Source organism: Symsagittifera roscoffensis, chromosome 8 (assembly GCF_963678635.1).
Source record: "Symsagittifera roscoffensis chromosome 8, txSymRosc1.1, whole genome shotgun sequence".
NCBI classification, from domain to species: Eukaryota; Metazoa; Xenacoelomorpha; order Acoela; family Convolutidae; genus Symsagittifera; species Symsagittifera roscoffensis.
In genome coordinates, this window is record NC_087069.1 from 10,755,846 (window position 1) to 10,779,357 (window position 23,512).

At 33.6% G+C, this 23,512-nt stretch overlaps 1 protein-coding gene across 5 annotated transcripts in view; it reads left to right on the forward strand.

Annotated features, from left to right (window-relative positions):
* LOC134853367 (beta-secretase 1-like) overlaps positions 1-23,512 on the forward strand; it is a 46,527-nt gene that overhangs the window by 6,501 nt on the left and 16,514 nt on the right. For all 5 annotated transcript variants that reach the window (XM_063869345.1, XM_063869344.1, XM_063869347.1 and 2 more), the window contains exon 3: positions 20,912-21,000. In XM_063869345.1, coding sequence (XP_063725415.1) covers positions 20,912-21,000 — 89 coding nt within the window. The remainder of the gene's footprint in view (positions 1-20,911; positions 21,001-23,512) is intronic.

Below are 23,512 nucleotides of genomic sequence, written 5' to 3' on the forward strand. Positions count from 1 at the left end.
TCGCGCCGGTCGCGGACACAGTATCGGCCCGCAAAGTCTGGATTTACCAACTTTTGGTCGCGACCGTCTGCTCATAAAACCACAACCTCGACCCGGGCAATGATGCCCATCTTGATTTAAAAAAATAATCCATGATTGCAATCTTGATTCAGGTTCTGATCAACCTCACGCTATCCAAGATCAGGGCTAAAAATTAAATTTCTGAAATCAGCACTGAATTGTCTCTGAATTAGCGCTGCTTTTGAGAGCGCAAAAATAATGAAACTGCCTCGCCGGACTCGAACTTATTCTTAGTCACAGACGTTAATCTGCGCCATCGGCCTTTGCAACGCTGAGAAAGTCTGATTACACTAAATAAAAGCTAGGTGTAATGAAATTTTATCGTTCTTACGTTCTTTTGAGGCCCAAAATTGATTTTGCCAAAACTTATTGCTGATTTTTCTCAGATTCGTGGGTTCAAAACCACTGACTCATAGAAGAGCTTTGACTGTATTTTTGAATGATATATCTATGATTCCGTGAAAAAAATTACACTAGCATGGGATGCTGTTGAATTAGGGATAATAATTGTTGCAAGATTAACACGGGTAGGTTAAAGCTGAATCTTTGATCGGCTTCCTTTGCTGCTTGTTAAAACAGGTCGCAAGCATTTTATTGAAAAAAGGGCCAAAATATTTCCTTAGTAGCTAGAAGTTAGTAAATAAAAAAACAGGAAATTGGTGAAAATTAGGCTGGTTTTCCTATTGCAAATTTCTAATGATGGGAATGAATCTGAGAACAGCTAAACAAGAAGTAAGGACTTTTGGTTGCTTGCTGTACAAGTCGCACAAAAAATTACGGCCATATAAAAAAAAACCTTACAAAACAGTTTTAATTTTTTTTCATATGTTCGTTCCATTTTTTGTTCTTAATACGATGAGAGGAAACATTTTAACTAAACTAAGATTATCGACTACAGTTGCGCAGAAAAACTGTATGAAAACAAAAAATTGATTTATTTGAGATTTTTTCAAATGTTCTATCAAACTTTGACAATTTTTTGAACTTCCCAAACTTTTTTTAAAATAAAGCAGTAGAAAACAGCTTTGGAAGTTCGTGTTTTTATACTTCGTAAACAAATGACTTTCATCTACCAATCTGCAATGCAAAACTTTGAAACATTTTCATGACATTGAATAAACTTTTCGAGTAGTTATTCTAATCTCAAAGGAATCGCAATAAGCGTTTTAATATGATATAACATTCAGCACATTCTGATAATTATTTATGATATATATTTTGGGTGAAAAAAATTAAATCTCAACCGCAAGCAAAATTCCAGATATCTTTTCCAAAAGAAAAACATTGGCCTGATTGTGCTAATATTGTTCGTGAAACTTTTAAAAACTTTATTCTTAGCCCGCGTTTTTTAGAGACAAACACTGCAAAAACATCAAACCTATGATTCGTTTGGTTTTAGCCACTAGTTAAAGCAATTTTCCCAAACTTTCAGAATTTTTTTATACGGTAACGGTAGTCTAGACCAGTTTTTTTCTTCACTGGGTAACTTTTTAGTAAACTAAACTGTCTTCCAAATCAGGAGTGAAAGGACTTTGTTATGACACCAATTTTTATATTTACAATTGTTAACTTAGGTAACTAAATCCACTGGGTCAAAAAAACTCCCTGTGCCATTGTTACTTCACAATCATTTCGTTAATTGTCGTTTTCACGTAACTTCCTGTAATTTGATATTAGCACATATTATTCAAAACTTATTGGAACCTGATCTAAACTACATTTTATGATTGGATAAATTAGATGTTTTACCATTGTAAAGTATTTAATATTAACCAATCATGATCCATCTAACTAACAACCCACTTATTTGTAAGTGCTGAAATTACTTGTAATTTCAGCACCAGAGAGATTTGAATTTAACTTAGAAATTAGTTGCCTCTCCAAAGGAACTTCAGCAGCCGCAATAAACCAGTATACCCTAGATCTATTGAGCCTAGCAGAGACTAGTTAAACAACCTGAGACTAGATAGTATAAGAGTAAGATTAGGATCGGTATTAGACTAAGAAGTTGCACGAATCTATCCGGCCGAAAATAAGATAGCGTGACGAGCAGACGGTGTACCCTATCCGAAATTACTCTATGAGTTAACCACCTAGGTTATAACTCATCTGGTGCGACCATAAGTCTCGAACAAGACCTTAATAGCTTAGAAGTAACCAAAAAAAGATTAGAATTTAAACAAAACGTTTTTAAAATGTTATACGACGATAATTTAATCGAAATGTCTCTACGACTCAATAGATCAGAGCCAATATTCCGAACGATAATAGAACTACCCGGAATTGGAAGAATACCTCGAACCAGAGACGACATACGACAAAGTAGAAACTTACCAAATAGTTATATGATAGTACGGCAAAAGCCAACACAACCTTTTATATTTAGAATCTTATTAGCAATGAATTTAGATTTTCATTTGCAAACATAAAATCTTGAAGCCAATCTTCATGCTCATTACAGGCGCTAAACAAAATATTAATATACAATAACGATTGATAAAAATATCTCAGATCGTTTTCCTAAAATTCTGCAGTATTATATAAAACATGTTTGGAAAATATTTATTGAAAATCAAAATAAAAATTAGTAGCATGACAATAAACTGTTAGTAATCATAAAATCATCAGTTGTCTCAGCTTCATCACCTAAAACATAACAGCAATCATAAGCTCACTAATATCATTCAAACACTAAATCTTTTCTTAAACAAATTTAAACCATTTTAAACTTAAATTCATTTAATTTTAAAATCAGATCATCAAGGCTTATCCTTGGATCTTAATTCATTTTCTATTTAATTAAATTTTAAAACTTGATCATCGAGGCCTATCCTTGGATCAAAAAGAACAATTTTGTTCTCCCCCACCGACTTAGCTAGTGTCTAACGACCTCAAACGTTGATTCACTATCCAACCCTTTCGCAAAACCCAAGACTAATAGAAATTTTTCAACAAAACTAACCATTCAAATTAGGATAAACAGTGAAGAACTTCGGTTATTCATCCTTCACTTGAACCCTCCTCTTACCAGACCCAGGATAAATCGTAGACTTAGTAAGTTTAAAATAGTATCTAACGAACTACTCGCGTTCTAATTATACCTGAACCTTGTGGATCGATTTACTATTCTCCAACCCTTGAACACAATCACTACCCTTAAGTAAGATTAAGTAAGTTAACACCTTAGCTTATACTAGTCACGAGAAAGTAAAAAATCATTCTTCGGAATCGATATACTTTTCTCTCCAACCCTGAACAAATAGACCCAGGATAAGCTAACCAAAAAATCGTAAGGACTAACAATTTAAGAGAATAGAAATCATCTAACAACTTTTTGCATCCGTCATCCTAAACCTTATGTCATTTAAAAATCTAGGAAACAAACAAACAATCGTTTTGCACAACTGTGAAATAGATAACAAAAAATACGGCCTTGTAATCACACCTCACACACAAACAGTTGGATATATTAGAACAAAACGACAAACACTAAAAAGAAAAATAATAACTAAACAAAGACAAATAACACGAAAAAGATTTTCCAAAAATAGAAACGCATTCTCAGAATCAGAAGTAAGCAATTTAGACGAACTTTATAAATTAAAAGAATCTATAGATAAAAATTGCCCCATTCACGATCAATTATATTTTTCCGACTCAGAAACAACTTCAAATTCATCGAAAAGAGGAAAAAGAAGAATAAAAAAGCAATATAAACACAAACCAGTACATTTATATAATTGGAATCAACCAATTAGACACATCAATAATTACCTATTAACAGTCATTAAACGAAAAAATGAGCCAAACACACATCCAAGTGAAGATAGTCCAGATGATGACGATATCTTCCCCTTCCTCGTAGATGCACCTAATGATAGAGGACAGCATATACTTTGCAAGAATTTACTACTAAATTTATTTGAACCCGGAATAAGCCCATGTAAAGCAGAGTTCCCAGATGTAAAGATCAAAAGACAAATTATTGATCACTATCTGAAAGATATATGTAATTTGACACAACACTACGGAATATACACCATAGAATTCACCTCACCAAACCCGAATCACCGCAAATATGTAATTCAAACAGACGACCTTGATTTGGAATTTTCAAAAGTATTCTCAGAATACATAAAAAGCATACAATATCATAACTCACAAAGAGCAAACTCCATATTCACTAATGAAGTTTTTGCCATAATATATAGTTATATCTCAATACTAGAGAACGAAATTCCAATCCCAAGTGTCTCACCGACAGAGACATCCAAACATATAAAGGTACGACATGAAATCACACTATTTTCAACTTTTCTACATATAATTAAAGAAAATTTCACTAAAGATGATGTTTCACAACATACAAAACATGACTTACAAAAAATTTTGGCATGGTTTATAATAGATTATTTCACACATAATATAGACTTAATTTCACAAGCAAGAAAAAATTTCAGACCTCAAAATTCAAACGATGATACCGCCATCACAGAACAGTCAGACTACGTTTGGGACCCCGAATGGTCTCATTATGCATTTATAAATATCCCACAATCAATTGCAAGTCAAGCAATAAGTACAATATCTTATACCAGAGATTATGTAAGAGTAGTACCATTAACCATTGATGCAACACCATTAAACTACAATACATTTTTACCCGATACGCGAAATAACAGCTTAAACTCGACCGTCATACACAATGAAAACCTAAATGGAACTAGGAATCTCACTCAACAAGATATTCAAACACCATCACACTTCATAAATGAAGAAATCGTCCAAACAACAACAACTACACAACAAAGTATTTCACCGATACGTCCAAATTTAACAACACCAAGAAATACAAACACTTCACAAGCACAGGTAACCTTACAATCAACCGTTAAACCTTCGGTTGCTCCAAAATATTCACAAATGGATTATCAAACATATAGACCCATGACAATACCGTCAAAAACACGCAGAACGTTCACAAGAAACACTTTTGCGGAACACAATTATAATTACGCACATTCATCAAAAACAAACTATCCCCCACGAAAAAATAATAATAATCAGATAAGATCTCGATATTGGGATAACCCAATGGCAACAACCAACTCAGTAAATTTTCAAACTAATTCACATCCTCCACAGGATCGTAGTGAAAATTACCCATTCTTTCAACAGAATAAAAATAAAAAGCAAGCATCTCATCAAACGGATTATTTATCCTCTGATGATGATTATTTACAACCAGATATATTTGCACCATACACTCAAGAATATCGTGGACAAGGAGTGCAAAAACCGTATACATATCATAGAATTTTTTCTCCACACCCAACAGATACACAAAATCAACAACCAATGCAAATGCAAAACCCAATTAATACACAATTTTTTCAACCAATTCAGCCACAAAACCAAATGATTACACACTCGTATCAACCAACACAAATGCAAAATGAAATACCACTTCCATATTACCTTCAACAACACGAAATAACAAAAAATCAACTTTCAAATTTTTCACAAATGCCAAATGCCGCAGAATCATTACAAATGACAAAGAATCCATACCTTATGGGTGGATCATCAATAACATCAAACAAACCATTAATGGTATTCACAGGAACAGACCCTGAATATTCTGTAGAAGATTATTTAAATGCAGTAACAGCAAATTTAATTTTAAATATAGGACCTGAACCAATTAATACGCCACTACATCAAAATTGGATACATCGACGCACAGCGTTGATACAGACAACCTTAGACGGCGGAGCACAAAAATGGTTTTCAGTATTGCCTATAGAAATAAAATCAATTCGGAAAAGATTGACACAAGAATTTTCAAAAATGTTTGACTCCGAAAGAAACAAACAACAACAAAGAGTTTTATGTAATGAAATTCGCAGATTACCAAACGAAACCATCAAACAATTAGCAGTACGTATTGAAACACTAGTTCGAAAAGCATACTCACTAAATACACACGACTACAAAAACACAAAAATGACAGAAATCTTAATGATGACCTTAACACCTCAATTAAGAAAAATAGCAATAAAAAAGAGAGCATCCCATCCCTCCTCAATTCGAGAGCCCGATTTAGATTTTCGAAAACTAGTAGACAAACTAGAGCAAGCGGAAATCACAATGAAACTTGAAGAAACAGAAAATCTGAAATTACAATATGTTAATCGAATTGAAACAAATACTACAAATATCAACAATATACAGGAATCAGATACAGACCTCGTTGAAAAAATCACTGAAATACTCAATATTTACGAAAAACACCCAAACTTTAAAGGCAAACCATCTTTCAAAAAATGGTGTAATTATTGCCGACGATACGGACATAGTATTTCTGAATGTAGACAAAAACAACAGGACAATCAAAACAAACCTCAAAAATATAAGGAACCAAATAAATCATTCTATCAGTACATGAAAAAAGATCAAAATCTACCGAACAAAAATGTATACAGCAACAACAGTTCAGGAAAACCACTTCCGAACAATACCAATTACACGAGAACTCAATCGCCATATAACTCAAGTTATAGAGGAAGATCACCAGAACGAAGAAATACACAAAACTCGTCACAAAATCATTACAATAGACCAAATAGTCGAAATAACTACTCCAGATCAAATTCAAATACAACACAATTTGTTTCTAGATCTAATTCCCAATCAAGAAGTAATTACTATCCAAACAATCAATCACGAAACTCATCATACAATAGAAATAGAAACTACTCCAATAATCGAAATAGAAGTTATTCTAACAACCGAAACCAGAATTACCCGAACAATCGATCAAGGAATAACTCATATAATAGATCAAACTATAACAGACCAAACAATAATTATCAAAACAGATCACGAAATAATTCACAAAATCGACATTCAAGTTATAATAACCGTTATAGAAATTATTCCCAATCACCACACAGGAATAATAACCATTATAATAATTCTAACAATCGCCACAGAAGTAGTACACCTAAACATCAAAGAAATATTAATCAAGTACAATCAAACCCGGAAACAACATCAGACCCCCCAGGTATTGATGACACAGGAAATAACGAACTACAACTAAATCAAATAAACTGTGAATCATCAGATTCAGAAAGTGATACAGAAAACACTATCTCCATCAATATGATAGCAGTCGAAAATGACTACGAACCTATTATATATGAACAACCTTTCTCATCACATATATATGAAAATCAATTAGAACTCCTTCACAATTATTATATTGAACCCATCCATTCTGCACAAACGGCACAAGAAACTAACGAAATCAACACTACAAATCAATCCAATGAAAATGACAAAACAAAATGCTTGAATACAAATCACATCTATCAAAATATACAAAAAGAACAACCCAAAGAAAAACTTTGGACAATACCATTTCTTTTAGAAAGCCCAAGAAACAAAGAATTTCAACCACCAGATCTTGAAATTGATTTTTTAATTGATTCAGGAGCAGAATCAAACATAATAAACATTCCCACATGAAATGAGATAAAATCATTACACCCAAAACTAACGCCTCTTGAAACCTCCAGCAAACTAGCAACAGCACAAGGATCAACATTGGTAAACTATGGAAAAATTCAATTATTTCTTCTCCCCACAAGAACAATAGAGCAAAATAAAATTTGAAATAAACCATTTAAACAAATATTTCATATCACTGATATTAAACACAATATCATTGGAAGACCATTTATCTCTAAATATATACCAACAATCAACATTTTGAATAGTAAAATACTAATCAAAGATAAATACACAAAAACAAAAGACACATCCCTAACATTTTTTCAAAGATTAAATAAACAACCACCATTCTTTTCAAAATTTTATCCGATATATAATCAACAAAGAAAACACCTGAAACCACTATCAGGAAACATATATAATTTTTCAATAAAACAAGTTCACCAATATGATAAAAAACAAAATAGACAACAACTCTATATGTCAGATTTTGAATTCAAACCTATCCATAAGTTTTTCAAAATCACAATCTCATCCATAAAATATTTGAAAAACTCGAATTCAGATATTATTTCTCTACATGTATACAACAATACACCCTATCAAGTAACACTACCTCTAGGACTTTTAGGCTATTGCGAAACCAACGCTACGATATCACCAGTACACGAAAAAGCATACCGCGTAAATAATATACTCCAATTATTAGATATTTGTCAATCCACAATTCTTAATGAAGAATTATCCATAAATAATATAATAAGTAATGAAAAAAGAAATACAGATTATTTCACAAAAACCCCATATTTCAAACCCACATTCAACATAAATAACTATACAGAGAATCAACAGAAATTTTTAACAATGTTTAACTTCCAACATTCACAAATAACACAAGACGAATTTGATAAATTAGCCAAACAGCTAATAAAATATTCATCAGTCTATGCAACATCTAAATTTGATGTTGGCAAAATCAGTTCATCACTACATCTCCCATTAAAACCTGACGCAGTTTTCAAAAAACAAAGAGCAAGTAAAGTACCAATTCATTTACACGATAAAGTGAACAGATTACTCGATATTTTAGAACAATACAAAATTATATCACCGGTAAACAAAGAAGAACAACCAAAAGGTAACACATTTATCAACCCTGTTATCATCCTAGCAAAAGGAGAATCATTAAAAATAGTTCTAGACGCTAGATATCTTAATTCACTAATAGACGAATCAAAATGCAATTGGCCTATTGAACCAATACAAGTTATTTTAACAAAAATAAACGGAAAATACTTTACAACCGCAGATATGAATAGTGCATATAATCAAATGCCACTAGATGAACAATCGCGACGCTTAACACAATTTGTTATTGGAAATCAGCAATATGAATTCAACCGCCTATTCTATGGAATACCCATAGGACCAGCAGCATTTTCAGCTTTTATGAGCAAAATTTTTCGACCACTAATACTTAAGAAAAACGCAATCACCTACTTAGACGATGTTTTTATGCAATCACAGACAAAAGAAGAAATGTTTAATGTTTTAGAACACTATCACAAAATACTTCAGAACGAAAATCTGAAGGCCGCTCCCGACAAGTCACACTTCTTTTTAACACGAGTTAAATTCTTAGGACATAATATAGAAAGAAAAACAATCACTCCATTAAAATCACGCATTGATGCTATTCAAAAGCTCCAACCACCAACAAACAAAAAGAAAATCCAAGAATTCCTTGGAATGTTAAATTTTTTAAGCAAATATGTCTATATAATGCAATTATACCTAAGACCTTTCTATAATATACTTAGACAACAAAATAATTTTGAATGGAACACAGAACATCAAGCACGATTTGAAGAAATTAAAAAACTCTTAACTGAACAAATTTCGAATACAATTCCAGATCCAAATCAACCATTCTATGCAATGTGCGATGCTTCGAATTTTGGCATCGGCGCAGCATTATTACAATCACACAATGGTACAAACAAAATGAACCTTATATCAGCAAATTCTCGATTATTCACTCAAGCAGAGCTACGACTCTCAACTCTAATGAGAGAATGTACAGCCATAATATATACACTAACAGAATATGAATTTCTAATACTTGGATCAAAACATCCAACAGTTTTATTCACAGATCACAAACCAATCATTTTTCTCTTTACACAAAAATCTAATCCAAATCACCGAGTTTATAGATTTCAATTAATTCTAATGAAATTCCCAAACTTACATATAGTTTGGACAGCAGGAAAGAATCTTGCATTACCAGACACTTTAAGTCGAAATACACCACCTGAATTACTTACACGTAAAACTACAGTTGAAATACCCAAAAATATAAAATTTTACCTTGCAGAAAACGAAACATCACCCCGACTAGAATGCAAATATGCAGTAAAAACTGACGTTGAACAATCACAGATAAACAATCTACAACACTTCCCACTTTATTTAGATTGCCAAAATAACCACTACGAAGTTGATCTACTTGGAACATCAACTTTCAAACCAATTCCATACTCACAATGGATAAAAAATAACACCCAACAAAAAAGAGTAAAACAACACTCGCATAAAAAAGACCTTTTTCCATTAATTGAAAAAGAAAATCTAACTGATAAAATAAATTTATCAGGACCACAAACAAACGATTCAAAATACACAATAAATCAAGTTTTTAACCTCCATGACCCACTTGATACAATTCCTTTATCTAAATTAGAAATTGAAAACATTTTTCTCCCCCCAACAGATAAAATTACAATTAATACTTTGAAACAATATCAAAATCTTGACCCAGTAATTAGACAACTAAAATCATGGCACAAATATAAAAATAAACCCGTCAAGGCAGATACAACTGTTTTAGGAAATAAAACACTCCTCAGATATTTTCGAAAATTTAATAATACAACAATTAACGAAAACACAGACCTTCTAGAATACCAATTAAACGAATCTACAGTTCCCTGTCTCCCCCTAAGTATGATTCTTATAGCTTTTAATATTTCACATACACAAAACATTAAAGGACACTCTGGATCAGAGAAAACATATTCAAATTTCATACAAAACTTTTATTTTCCAAATGCACCAATTTGGATAAAAGTACTATGCAATGATTGTATAGTATGTCAGCTAAATAAACCTTATCCAAATCAAAAACAAATAGCACAAAAACAAGATTTTAAAGGACAAAGTTTGTACTTTAACCACCGTATTTCATTTGATACAAAAGGACCAATTTCACCCTCATCCGAAGGAAACTCCTACATTATGGTAATTGTTGACGCATTTACACATTATGTAGCACTTAACCCAGTACCGCATTGTAACGCTTATTACGCTTACACAACACTCTATGAACACTGGATAGCTAAATTCGGACTACCAGAAATTTTAGTTACAGACAACGGTACAGAATTCATAAATAACGAAATCATCACATTATGTCATTTATATAACATCAAACACAAACCACGTACATCTCATGCACTTTGGACAAACGGCTTAGTCGAAGGTATGAACCGTTCACTACAAGAATATCTTAGATGTATCATCAAAGGAAATGACACAAAATACACTGAATGGTCAGCAGATGTAAAACTATTTCCCTTAGCATATAATTCACAAATCACGACAACTCTAGGAATGTCACCCTATGAAATGGTTTTTAATCAAAAGCCACGCAAACCAATTATGTTTACAGCAAACTCTCATAAAAATGCACATGGTTATTGTCAACCGAATAAAGAATCAATTTGTTACAACTTACCTTTACATACACACGATGAAGATCATTTTCATCACCCACAAATTCTTAAATTAGCCTCCGGTACACACACCGAATGGATTTTAAACAGAGATCAAAAACACAATGAAATTTACCATAAAGTAACAAAAAAGTTGTTACAAAGACAAAACATTAATGAACAAATAAATTCACGCTTTACACCAGCCTCCGATTTAAAAATTGGAACATTTGTTTTAATACCCAATTTTAACACTGAAAAAGGAATCTCTAAAAAATTACAACCCCTTCGAAAAGGACCATACCAAATAATTGCCAAACCCACTGATGTCACATATAAAATTACCGACTCAAACAAAAAAGAAATTGTTCAACACCGAAACAACCTATTACCTTATTACCCAAAAGAATACGCACTACGCGAAATAACTCAATTATATTCTTTCACAGGTTTAAAAGTTATTCAAAATACCCCACCACATACGGAGAATAAAACAAAAGAACAACATGACATTCATCTAGAAAACCAAAACAAAAAATCAACTATAACGAAAAACAATACAAAAAAGCTAGATCAAAATATACCTCAAAAAGAAAGAAAAAATAGAAAATTGACAGAAAAAATAATACCCCAAAAACAAATCGACAAATCAGAACATAGAGAGTCATCACGACTTAGAAATCAACCACGTAAAAACTATAAAACATTCATTCCACAGTCTAAAATATTAAAGAAAGTCGAATTTCAAAAACAGCTTTAATTTTATATTTCATAATCTTTGCACCTCTAAAATATTATGAACTTTAATTTTTCAAAAAAACATGCTGACAAACAAGCAACGATTCTAGTTCAAAATTAGCCAATAGGATTCATCCAATCCGTCACCTTCCAACAAGACGAACGATATTAAACTCCAGGCATATCTATAACTATAACTTTGCGACCTCCAGGTCAAAAATAAGCAAACCACTCCAACTTGACAACTAAAATAAATACCACCATAAAATCATAACCCTCCCTTATCTAATAACCCAAAGATCAACAATATTTCCCCAACTCCGATCTCAAATACCCCCCAAACAAATATGTTAAATTAGCCGAAAGTAAAAGAACGACCAATTTAATTAGCCTAAAGTATAAAAATCTCAAAAATACCCCAGATCACTTAACAAATAAAAATAAAGACAAAGAAGACCACCCGATCACCATAAAATTCGCCCCCAACAATTTTTCACAAAACTCAACCCACTTGTCAAAAAACCAATAAATAATCCGACCACACTTGAAAATTGCCTCAAACAACAAAAAATATTCGATCGAGAAGCCATTTCTTAAATGCTCTTCTCTCGACCAGTCAACTTAATACTCAACATTTTCATAAACTTTTTACCGATATTTAAACTTTTAATCATATTTCTTTTTGATACCTTTGAATCTTTTGTAATAATCTTAATCATTTTTTGCAATATTTTTTTAATTTTCTATTCCATATTTGAACTATACCTCCAGCTTTCAAAAGCTATTGACTATATCCACAGGTACGATTCACAAAACTTATCTAAATGATACGAACCATTTTTAGTAGAACAGATATTTTTTTACTATTTGTAATTTTTATAACATTTCTATCATCCCTCATCTTGACAATATGCAAATGTATAAAGAAAGCAATCATTACATTCGCCCTAGCAACAATCCTCCTAATTCTTTTTCTAGAAGAATACTATAATAAACATAAATTTTTCCACTAAAAGAATAAATAAAAAGCCATCAAAAATCGCTAACCAACAATCACTCAGTCAGTCTTCACCGACATCATCCCAAGATAACCCAACACCATCTTCAAATACCCAAAACCCCCAAACATCCACACGAATTTCTTTTCAAGATAACCCATATACCTTTGAAGAACGACACGCTCGCTTATCTGAACCGCTAGAACCAGTTCAACGACAAGCACCTTTAAGCGAACCAACATATAACTTATACCCAACACTACCACAAGAATTAAGTAGAATACGAAATCCTGGTCAAAACCAAAATACAGTCGAAATAAATAGACAAATTATACATCCTCGACGAAACAGAAATTTTCAAACTCCCCGAGTTCATTTTGATATACCTCAATCCCCATCACAAAGTACTCCAGAAAACCCCATCGGTATATTACCAGAAACCCCCACGCTTCTTTCACAACGTAGCACCTCAAGCCTACCCTCAGATTACTTAGGTTCAACACCAACATCTGAACAAATACGTGAAAATCCCTTTAACCCTACAAACCAAACATCACGACTACCATATTGGACAACCCATTCATTCACACAAGGTGAACCAAATTTAATCAATGATCCAATAGATATTTCTACGGATACAATAACATCCTCATCACTACCAGAAACATTATCACTACCATCAACACCATCAATCAGTCAGATTTCACCAACGCCTTTTAACTTCAATTTCCCAAATAACCTCGACGCTAGATACCGAGAACAATCATCAACAAATATTCCTTTAAGACTAGACTGGAATACATTCACAGCACCTCCACCATTATTTGGACAACATCCTGAAAGTAACCGACTCCACAACTGGGCACTAAATAGACTACAATATAGACAAGACATTCACGAAGACATTCGTGATCATAACATCCAAATACTCCAACAAAATAGTCTACAATTAAAATTCGAAATCACGGTTAAATTAAACAACATTACTCAACATCCCTATCCATTAAACCCACCAAATATAACAGCTCAATCCCTACCACCACCGTTTATAACAACTGAAGTGATATACAAATACGACAGATATACCAAAAAGACAATTGGTTACATCACATTTTATAACCCATACTCAGGATTGTCATACACATGTATATTCTAAAAATTTTAATTTTTCTCCAACTCCTTTTTCTAATAACTCCAATGAAAACATAAACCCTTCCCCCCGCACAGGACCCCAAGATTTATTAGTAACACATTACGATTGTGAAGAAAACGAACAAAAAACACTACCGAAATATGCAATAAATCAAGTATCACAATGCGAAACAGAACCACAAGCCATAGAAACAACAAATGTAATAGCGACACTTTATTCAAAAGCCGGAGCAACAACAGTTATAGGATATAAATTCACAGCAACTTTTTCCGAAAAGAAAGTACATTGTTCACAAGTCTCAAATGGAAATAAAAACCGACTTGACCACGAATCATTCTACCAGAGTAATATCGAACGACTTTTACATCTCAATCCCGAAGATTGTAAAAACGAGTTACTAAGACTCAATATCACAAGAAATAAAAACACAGATAGAAAATTAGTATATTTTCAAGTTTTTGCAGATTCTGTACATCAAGCAGAACTTGAAAGATATCAAGGACATATAAAATTAGATGAAAAATACCCATACAATGGCGCACACGGAAGATTAACTTATGACATACACGATAAACACTGGATACCACACATTGGTATAAATGACCCATCAAACTGCAAAGCAGACACAAAAAATAAAGGATATCAAGAAATCATGTTTTTCGATTGGAAAATACAACTCGAAAAAATACAACTCACACGCGATTTATCTGACAACACCATGATCTATCAAGGAATTAGATTACCTTGTAAAAACGATCAAGGCTATTGTGACCCTACAACACGAACACAAGCAACAATTGTTTGGTTCCCCGAAGACACATGTACAACATTTCAAGTAGCAAAAATACATGCTCGTATGATAAAATTTCACGAAAAATATTTTATACAATCAATTCCATATGAACAAGTCCATCCATCACGAAGACAAAGTTCTAATTTTAGAAACATACACAATATAGAAAATAAATTGACACGTTTTCAAATATATCAAGAAACAGAACTTGCATGTAAATACAGAAATCCACTTCACAAAACACAATACTCCGAGATATTAGTTGAATACGAAAAAGGATTCGACATGACCACTGGAAAAGTAAAAATCGACCCATACGCCACAAGTCACCCCATAAACGAAGGAACATCATATATACCAGTTGATTTTCAAAAAAGTAAAAGTCAACCTGGTGGACATCTAAAGCCCCATAACACTAGAAGCACACGTTTACAAGAACTATCACTAATGAATAGTACATATTTCGGTAACATCCACTATGATATTCACCTAGATATGAAATTAGACTACACAATTAGCCGAATTTTTCAAGAAATGTCACTCTCTGAATTAGAAACACTTCACCAACTATGCGAATTAGAAAGGACACAAATCCTACAATCACTTGCACTAGCAGTATTAAAAATACCCTACGCAGGATATTTACTATCAGGAAATAGATCAATTTTTTTAGACTATGAAGGAAACATTTTATGGTTCTATACCTGTACCAAAAAAGTATCACCACTATATGTTTTTGAAGATAAACGATGCTATAAAAGAATCCCTATCTTTTATAAGAATAAAGTACATTTCGTTGACACGCTTTCAAGACGAACCTATTTTTGGGATACCGCAGTCCCATGTGGATCAGAAAATAGCCACAATGTAGTTCAACTGAACCCTGATGAAGATAAATATTACCTTCTTACCCCATATCCCACATTAATGCAATCACTCAAAAAATTTTCACCTGAAAGCATCAGAGCTATTGCTCGAAACCCAAATATTGACCTACAATCAATTGGAATATATTCAAAATCCGATATCCAACATCACATTAGAACACAACAATTCCAAGAATTACTAACACAAATGGACACTATACAAAGACAGTCAATTGACCAAAACTTACGCAAACTTGCCGAAACCGCAGGATTTGCAGATATTTATACACAAGACTGTAGCGGATATTTTAAAGACATTAAAGACTATATATATCTAAACGGTGAAAAATATAGACCACAAGATATTTCACCTATAAATATTTTTAGCTTTGTTACACTAAAAAATGAAATTCTCGATTTTCTAGGATGGCCCTACTACATCTTAGAAAAATTAACTATTTTATACGCAATGTTTAACTTTATAGGATTTCTTTTTTCGCTTTTAAAAGGAATCTATAATACATGCGCTATACACACACAAGTAAATAGACAAGCAAGTGTAGCACGCATACTATTTGCAGGATTTTTTGGAATTTTTTCATCATCAATAAACAAAATTCTTTTAGACGCACAAATAAAATAATACAACACAAAAATAGCAACAAGACAGAACACATACGACGAAGAACATAACAATGTAGACATAACGCCTACAGCACCACAGTTACCACCCCTACCACATAACCATCCACTATCACTAGTCCCACGAAATTTTCGAAATTTAGCAATAACACATAATCCAAATTTTAGACCAACCATATCACAAAGTCCCATTCAACATGTAATGACACACCATCCACTAGATGAAAATACATATGAACAAATTATAGAACAACCCCATACCACCGCTTTTCAGTCTCAAAATAATAATTTTTTTAGCCCACGATGAGCCGACAACTTGGATCCCTACACCGCTCAAATTCCCACCCGACCAACCTCAACATTCCAATTACAATAATTCCACTTTTTGCTTTCCCGCCACCCGATTTCCCAACCAATAATGTAACATCAGGCATGAATTCAGACACTAATTCACATATCTCAGTTTTATACTCCATCTCACAACTCAATAACCCAGATATTGAAACCCCTGATGAATTTGCAGACTCTGAACCATCTCCATCCAATAATTTTCAAACCAACTCCTCAGTTTTTTCAAAACCCCCTTTTCAACCAATCCCGCCAAATAACCCACTCCCATCGATTTCTACACCCTCTTATGCTTCACAAGTCACCCCAACCTACTCTTCATTTCATTCAAGACCGATCATCCAATTCTCCAGATACTCCCCAAATCTCCCAGGAACTAGATAATTTTATCACCCTACAACAACAACCCTTCCACCTTGAAAATTCCACTATAAACCAGATTTCATCCACAATAGAATCATTAAACCCACCTACCCCTACACCCTCTTCAGCTTATACCGCATCATTAGCACCATCCTCCACATCCACCGAATCATCAAATAGCACTAATAGAGCTTATCGCACTTTTAAAAGAAAATTCCCGAACCATCCATTTCCAACAAAACCAGGAACAGCCCGTGAATATATTAGTCATCCAAATCACACTAACACGAAAATTTTTTTAGCCATCACCCTAACTTCATTTCCACAGTATACTTTGAACACCCCTGACGACACTAACAACACACGCAGTTTTGTAGATGAACACGTTTTAATGCCTACACTTCAATGGACATCATATTATCATTTTACTAACCCCCTTTGCCTACCTTTATCTAATACTCACATCGATATAGAAAGAAATAAAGATATGCTATATCGACTCACCACACCACTAAAACATAGACAATTTACTTATATAGGATATAAAAAGTCACTAAAAACATACACTGCACCCCGAGCTAACGAATACACGCTAGAATATTACGATCACAACATCATCCGAACTAACCAAGACCAATTTTTAGATGATGACCGTTTCGCTAACCCACAAATCACAGAAAAATTTTTCATCAAAACACCATATGTATTTACACTCAATATATTTGATCGCAAAATCGACCACATCATTTCTGAAGCACTAACCGACACACAAGCTTACGAAAGTTTTAAAAAAAAATTTCAATTATTTTCACTAACCTTTCGTTTCCTTGCACCACATGAACGAGATTTGCACTGCTCACACGATATTATGTTACGCACTAAACAAACCCGCACATATACATATTATCGCTTCATACAAAATCACTTTGATCTACACACTCCATCAAGACAACCACACCACCGATTTCAATTTATTAACTCTAAGTACACTTCACCATTTTTTCTTAACTTCACATATTGCATCAAAGATACTAACCTTCACGGTATTCTTCGCAATTATGATCCCATAACCCAAATGTATATTTTTTGTCCCATCACAAAGACCTTCAACGCAGAAGAATCCAGACCCTTCCTTATCCCACATGAATTTGTTCAACCTATAGAAATCCCCATATTAGAATTCATCCACAACACTAAATATAACCACAAATTATATAATCTCATCCAAAACACACCTTATGATTTTGCAGTTGGCACTGAAGAACTAAAAACCATTAAAGCACTTCAATTGCTTTGGCCACTGCTTCAAACTAAAAACATCATTCGCATACTAGCAAAGTTACTAACAAATTCCGACATAATCCACGACATCTTCCCCCACGGTTTTTCCCCGACGACTAACAAGTAAGTATAAATTATCATTTTCTTAACTAATAAATTTAAAATAAAACACTAACCATTCTTTATCCATGTTTTATTTAGATTTTTAGTCTTCATCTCACGATCATCTGCAAAATACAATAGAGAAAAATAAAAAATTGAAAACTTCATCAAATTCTTCAAAACTCTATTAATATTTTACACTAGATAAATTCAATAAAATTCATACCAATGAAGTAAATTAATTTATAAATTATTTCCCTAAAAGCAGTAATTCTAATAATGATAAAAATTTGTAACATAATTTTTCCCCAAAACTAGCAGTAAAATTGAAATTCTATGTAGTAAATTGATAACACGAAAATGCAGTACTAACCTTTTGATATTTCCATTCACTCGCACAAGAATTCTATCCATACTCGCACAGCTCGCCCACGAAGAATTGTTTAAACAATGAATTTCAGTTTCAAGCTTTCACACTCAACAACTCTAACACACGATAACAAATTTCAAACTTTCCTTTAACCCGGTTGGAAAGGAATTATATACTAAACAAAACTAACCAACGCAGCTTACTAAACACCACAATACATAGAATAACAGCATGACTAAGAAAAGAAAACCAACGGTACCCAAACCGGATTAACCCAGTTTAAAACTGGATAATTTATTCTTTTGAAGACTATTATAAAGTCTAAGAAAGAAATAATAAAACACAAAAAAGTCGAAAGACAAACCCATACCAAAAACAATTTGATTTTTGAAAAAGGACACAACCAACGAAACATAAGAAAAACCACAATAAACCCAACATAAAACGTTATCACATAACAGGACCCCTCACAGAAACCGCACGAAATCATACTCCCACTCCTGGCCTAACCCACCAGAGAGGACGTCCTGAGCATGCTCTATAGCCGGCCTAACCCACCGCGCTACATCCACGCTTTGTGACCACACTTCTATTTTTAATAAGAGGTACTCAAGGGTGAGTAACTCTTCAAAATAACCGAACTAAAACAAAAAGCTTTTGTGAAAACAACTAACCAAAATCATAATTAAAACACCAAACTAATAAAAATTTTATAAAATGTAAATTATACCTTGCAGTATATAGATCAGCATACAACACCAAAGACGAACATCCAAAGACAAAATGACCCCACTACACTCGAAAAAGAATGGCCAACCACAATCAATATGCCGCCCACAATCACAACTCAAAGGATTTAGAGTACGACTTGACTTCGCAGAAAAGGACTTCATTGAACTAGAACAATGACCACCTCGATGTTCAAGTATACGTACAGATCCGAGTAACCAGGCATCCCCTCCACGCACAATCTCCACGCCATTCCCAAACAAGGTCAACCCAAAAGAAGTTCTCTACATGGAACAGAAAAACCTGTCATAGCCAACCATTCTGAAATCAGATTTGAGTTTGTTGCGAAAACCCAGTCGTTGTCATGAGAAGACACAGCGATTGAACCTGGAACTTCTCTAACACGAAAACCCAGAAGAATTATGATGTTCGCCAAATACCAACGTCCATCATCCATCCTTTGAATTACAGAAAGACTATTCTAAAAAACTCTGTAAAACCCGGATGGGTGGAACCTGATCTAAACTACATTTTATGATTGGATAAATTAGATATTTTACCATTGTAAAGTATTTAATATTAACCAATCATGATCCATCTAACTAACAACCCACTTATTTGTAAGTGCTGAAATTACTTGTAATTTCAGCACCAGAGAGATTTGAATTTAACTTAGAAATTAGTTGCCTCTCCAAAGGAACTTCAGCAGCCGCAATAAACCAGTATACCCTAGATCTATTGAGCCTAGCAGAGACTAGTTAAACAACCTGAGACTAGATAGTATAAGAGTAAGATTAGGATCGGTATTAGACTAAGAAGCTGCACGAATCTATCCGGCCGAAAATAAGATAGCGTGACGAGCAGACGGTGTACCCTATCCGAAATTACTCTATGAGTTAACCACCTAGGTTATAACTCATTATTTTTTATCTTATTACTTTTTTTCATGATTCAATAGTTTCATTCTAATTCATCTTGATTTATATCGATAACCTTAGTAGTAACATTGCTGGATGGGCGAGTAGGGAGGGGGGGGGGTTGAGGCAGGGCGAATTGGGTACAGTATAGTATCATTAAAGAAGTAAGTCTGTGATATAGATCCCTCCAATCGATAATAGTGTCAGTGTTTCCCTGATCGATCAATTTCGTCTGATAATTCTCCCTTTATTTGTTTCAGTTCAATCTGCTGATCGATACTGGCAGTAGTAATTTGGCAGTGGCAGGCACCCCTGTGGACTACGTACCCAGTGTATTTCTGCACAAGCAGTAAGTTCATCAATGCAGGTGGGGGGGGGTTATTCATCAGTAAGTCCTTTTGGCATGAAAATTCTGCTTATTGCGAATCATTATTACGCCAAGGTTTGAACGATTTCTCATGCATATTTGGAACGAAATTTTGAATATACTCAATATTTAAATTTGGCAATAGTTATTTTTGGGTCATTCGGTTCGTTGGTCATTAGGGATCGAAACAGAGTTCATGCTGATGGTTCTGCAAGGGTTACAGAGAGCGATAACAATTAACCTTGTCAGAAAAACTTCATCTTTAGTCAATTTTGACTTAAGGTTATTCAAGAGAATAGCGAAGTTCTTTGTTTAGTTTTAATCATCAAATGACAAAAATGTTTCTTCCAATTAAGAGCAGTACGAAAAGCTCCTTCTGATACCAACGCGACAATAGATTTTTGCGGGGGTTACATGAAAGAAAATTATCAGTCTTGTCAGATTAAAGCTTGCGGTCTATTTTTGCCATGTCTGAATTTGTGTGAATCGGGTCAACTTCACGCTTAAAGTACTGATAGAGTACATGTTAGAGATAGAGCACTTGTTATTTTGAAAAAAAGTTTTTTTGCGAGAGCTCTCCACTCAAAATGAGTATAGATTGGCGCCGAAGGCGCCTTTAGAAAAGTTTTAAGGTCAGTCAGTAAAAATGGATATCTCAAACTAGTACAAAGGGGGACCCTATGGGTCGGCGGGGGTCGAATCTCTAAAGAAAGGGCGTCCGCCCCCCGCCCGCCTCCCCATAAATCCGAATTTTTGTGGTCGAGGGGGGGTTTCTCCAGACAAATTTCGACTTTTTAACTCACAATTTTTAAAGCGAGTTTTTAAAAACCAAACAAAGGGTAAGTTGTTGTGTACTCAAATTTAAAACAGTGTTTCACAGGTGAACTTATTTTATAAAATTATGAGGGTTTCAAGATTTCCCTTTTGGCCAATTCGGGCAATTAACGCGCGACATTATTTGTTCTAATAACGCGTAATCGAAGATTTAGTTAGATTTTAAAATTGTTCCAAACTAAACTGAGGCATGTTTTTGGTCTATTTAAACTTGCTTCATGCGAAATATATCACTTTGTATTTCACGTAGCGTGTGGAGAGGTGTATTTCAATCATTTTTTTCTCAATTTTTTTTTTCATTTTCTTAAAAAATACTATCCGTTTATTAAATGTAAGCGCTACTCCATAGACCTTGAAAAGGCAGCCGAAACATTCAGGGATTTGCTCTGATAGGAGCAGTCTTGTTAATTAATAGAATAATATGTTTCCTAATCCTAATGAACCATGCTTTGTACCGAGTTGGAGAGTTAGAGAAGGTGTCCTTTCAAAACCTTTAAAATTTTTTGCGATAACGATCTTTGAGTTTTTGTCGAGCGCTTTTAATAATAAGACTGCGCGTATCACAGCAAAGCCCTGAATGCTTTGAATGCGTTGTATTTTTTATAGGGTAGTTTATATAAAATAAATTGATGAAAATTTCAAAAGAAAAAAAAAGAAAAATTATGTGTTTTTAGTTTTTTGGAAATCATTCCACTATCAGCTATGTGAAGTTATAAAGGAGGTTTTTGCATACCGCATGGTATTGAATGGAGGACCATTGAGCATGCCCCATCAGAGTTTGGAATGATTTCTACGGCTGATCTAATCTCCGCTTACGCGGTAATTGCACGAAACATATCGCGCGTTAATTGTACCAAATTGGCCAAATTGGCATTTTTTAACCCTCATAACTCTACTTAAAACGTCACAGGTGATATACTTGTTTAAAAATTGAACTCAGGACTTTTTGAATGATTTAAAAAAACTCCGTCAAAAGTTGCTTGTGAAAAAGTCGGAACTTATCTGGAGAAATCAAAACACCCGAGCACAAACATTCCGTTCTTTTCTTCGAAAATTAATGGAACCTCGAAAATGTTACAGAAATTAAGATGGATGGATGCAAAAAAAAACAAATTAAATTCATGGATTTATCATAGTGATTGGAGCAAACATTCAAAGTTGATTAAAAAAGGGAAAAAGAATCAAAAGTTTTTTTTCCGATGTTTTTAGTGAGAGCGGAGTGAAATACGCAACAATTCGCAAAGTTTGGCTAGATGCAATTGTTTTTTTTTTAATTTTATTTTGAAGTCTTCTTTTGAGTAGTTATAACATACCCGCGGTGGATTTCTATGCATAATAATCGATTATAAAGGGAATTTGTTACATAATTGTTGTCATTACAATCCGTTATTGAGGCAAATACATATTATCTGCGTAAAATTACAAGTTGATGGAAATATAATCTATATATATTTTTTGCATAAGCAATTGCAAAACTTGCAACATTGTATGCCTTACTCACGGCCTACTCGCAATCTAAACCTAATCAAATAGATATTCACGGCACAATTACCGCTAGGTTACCGCCACCACGTTTGACCCAACCACACCCCCTATAACTGTTTACCGCCCACATATTTACCATACCCTCCCTCGCTTCCACATTTGCACCCCCTCACAT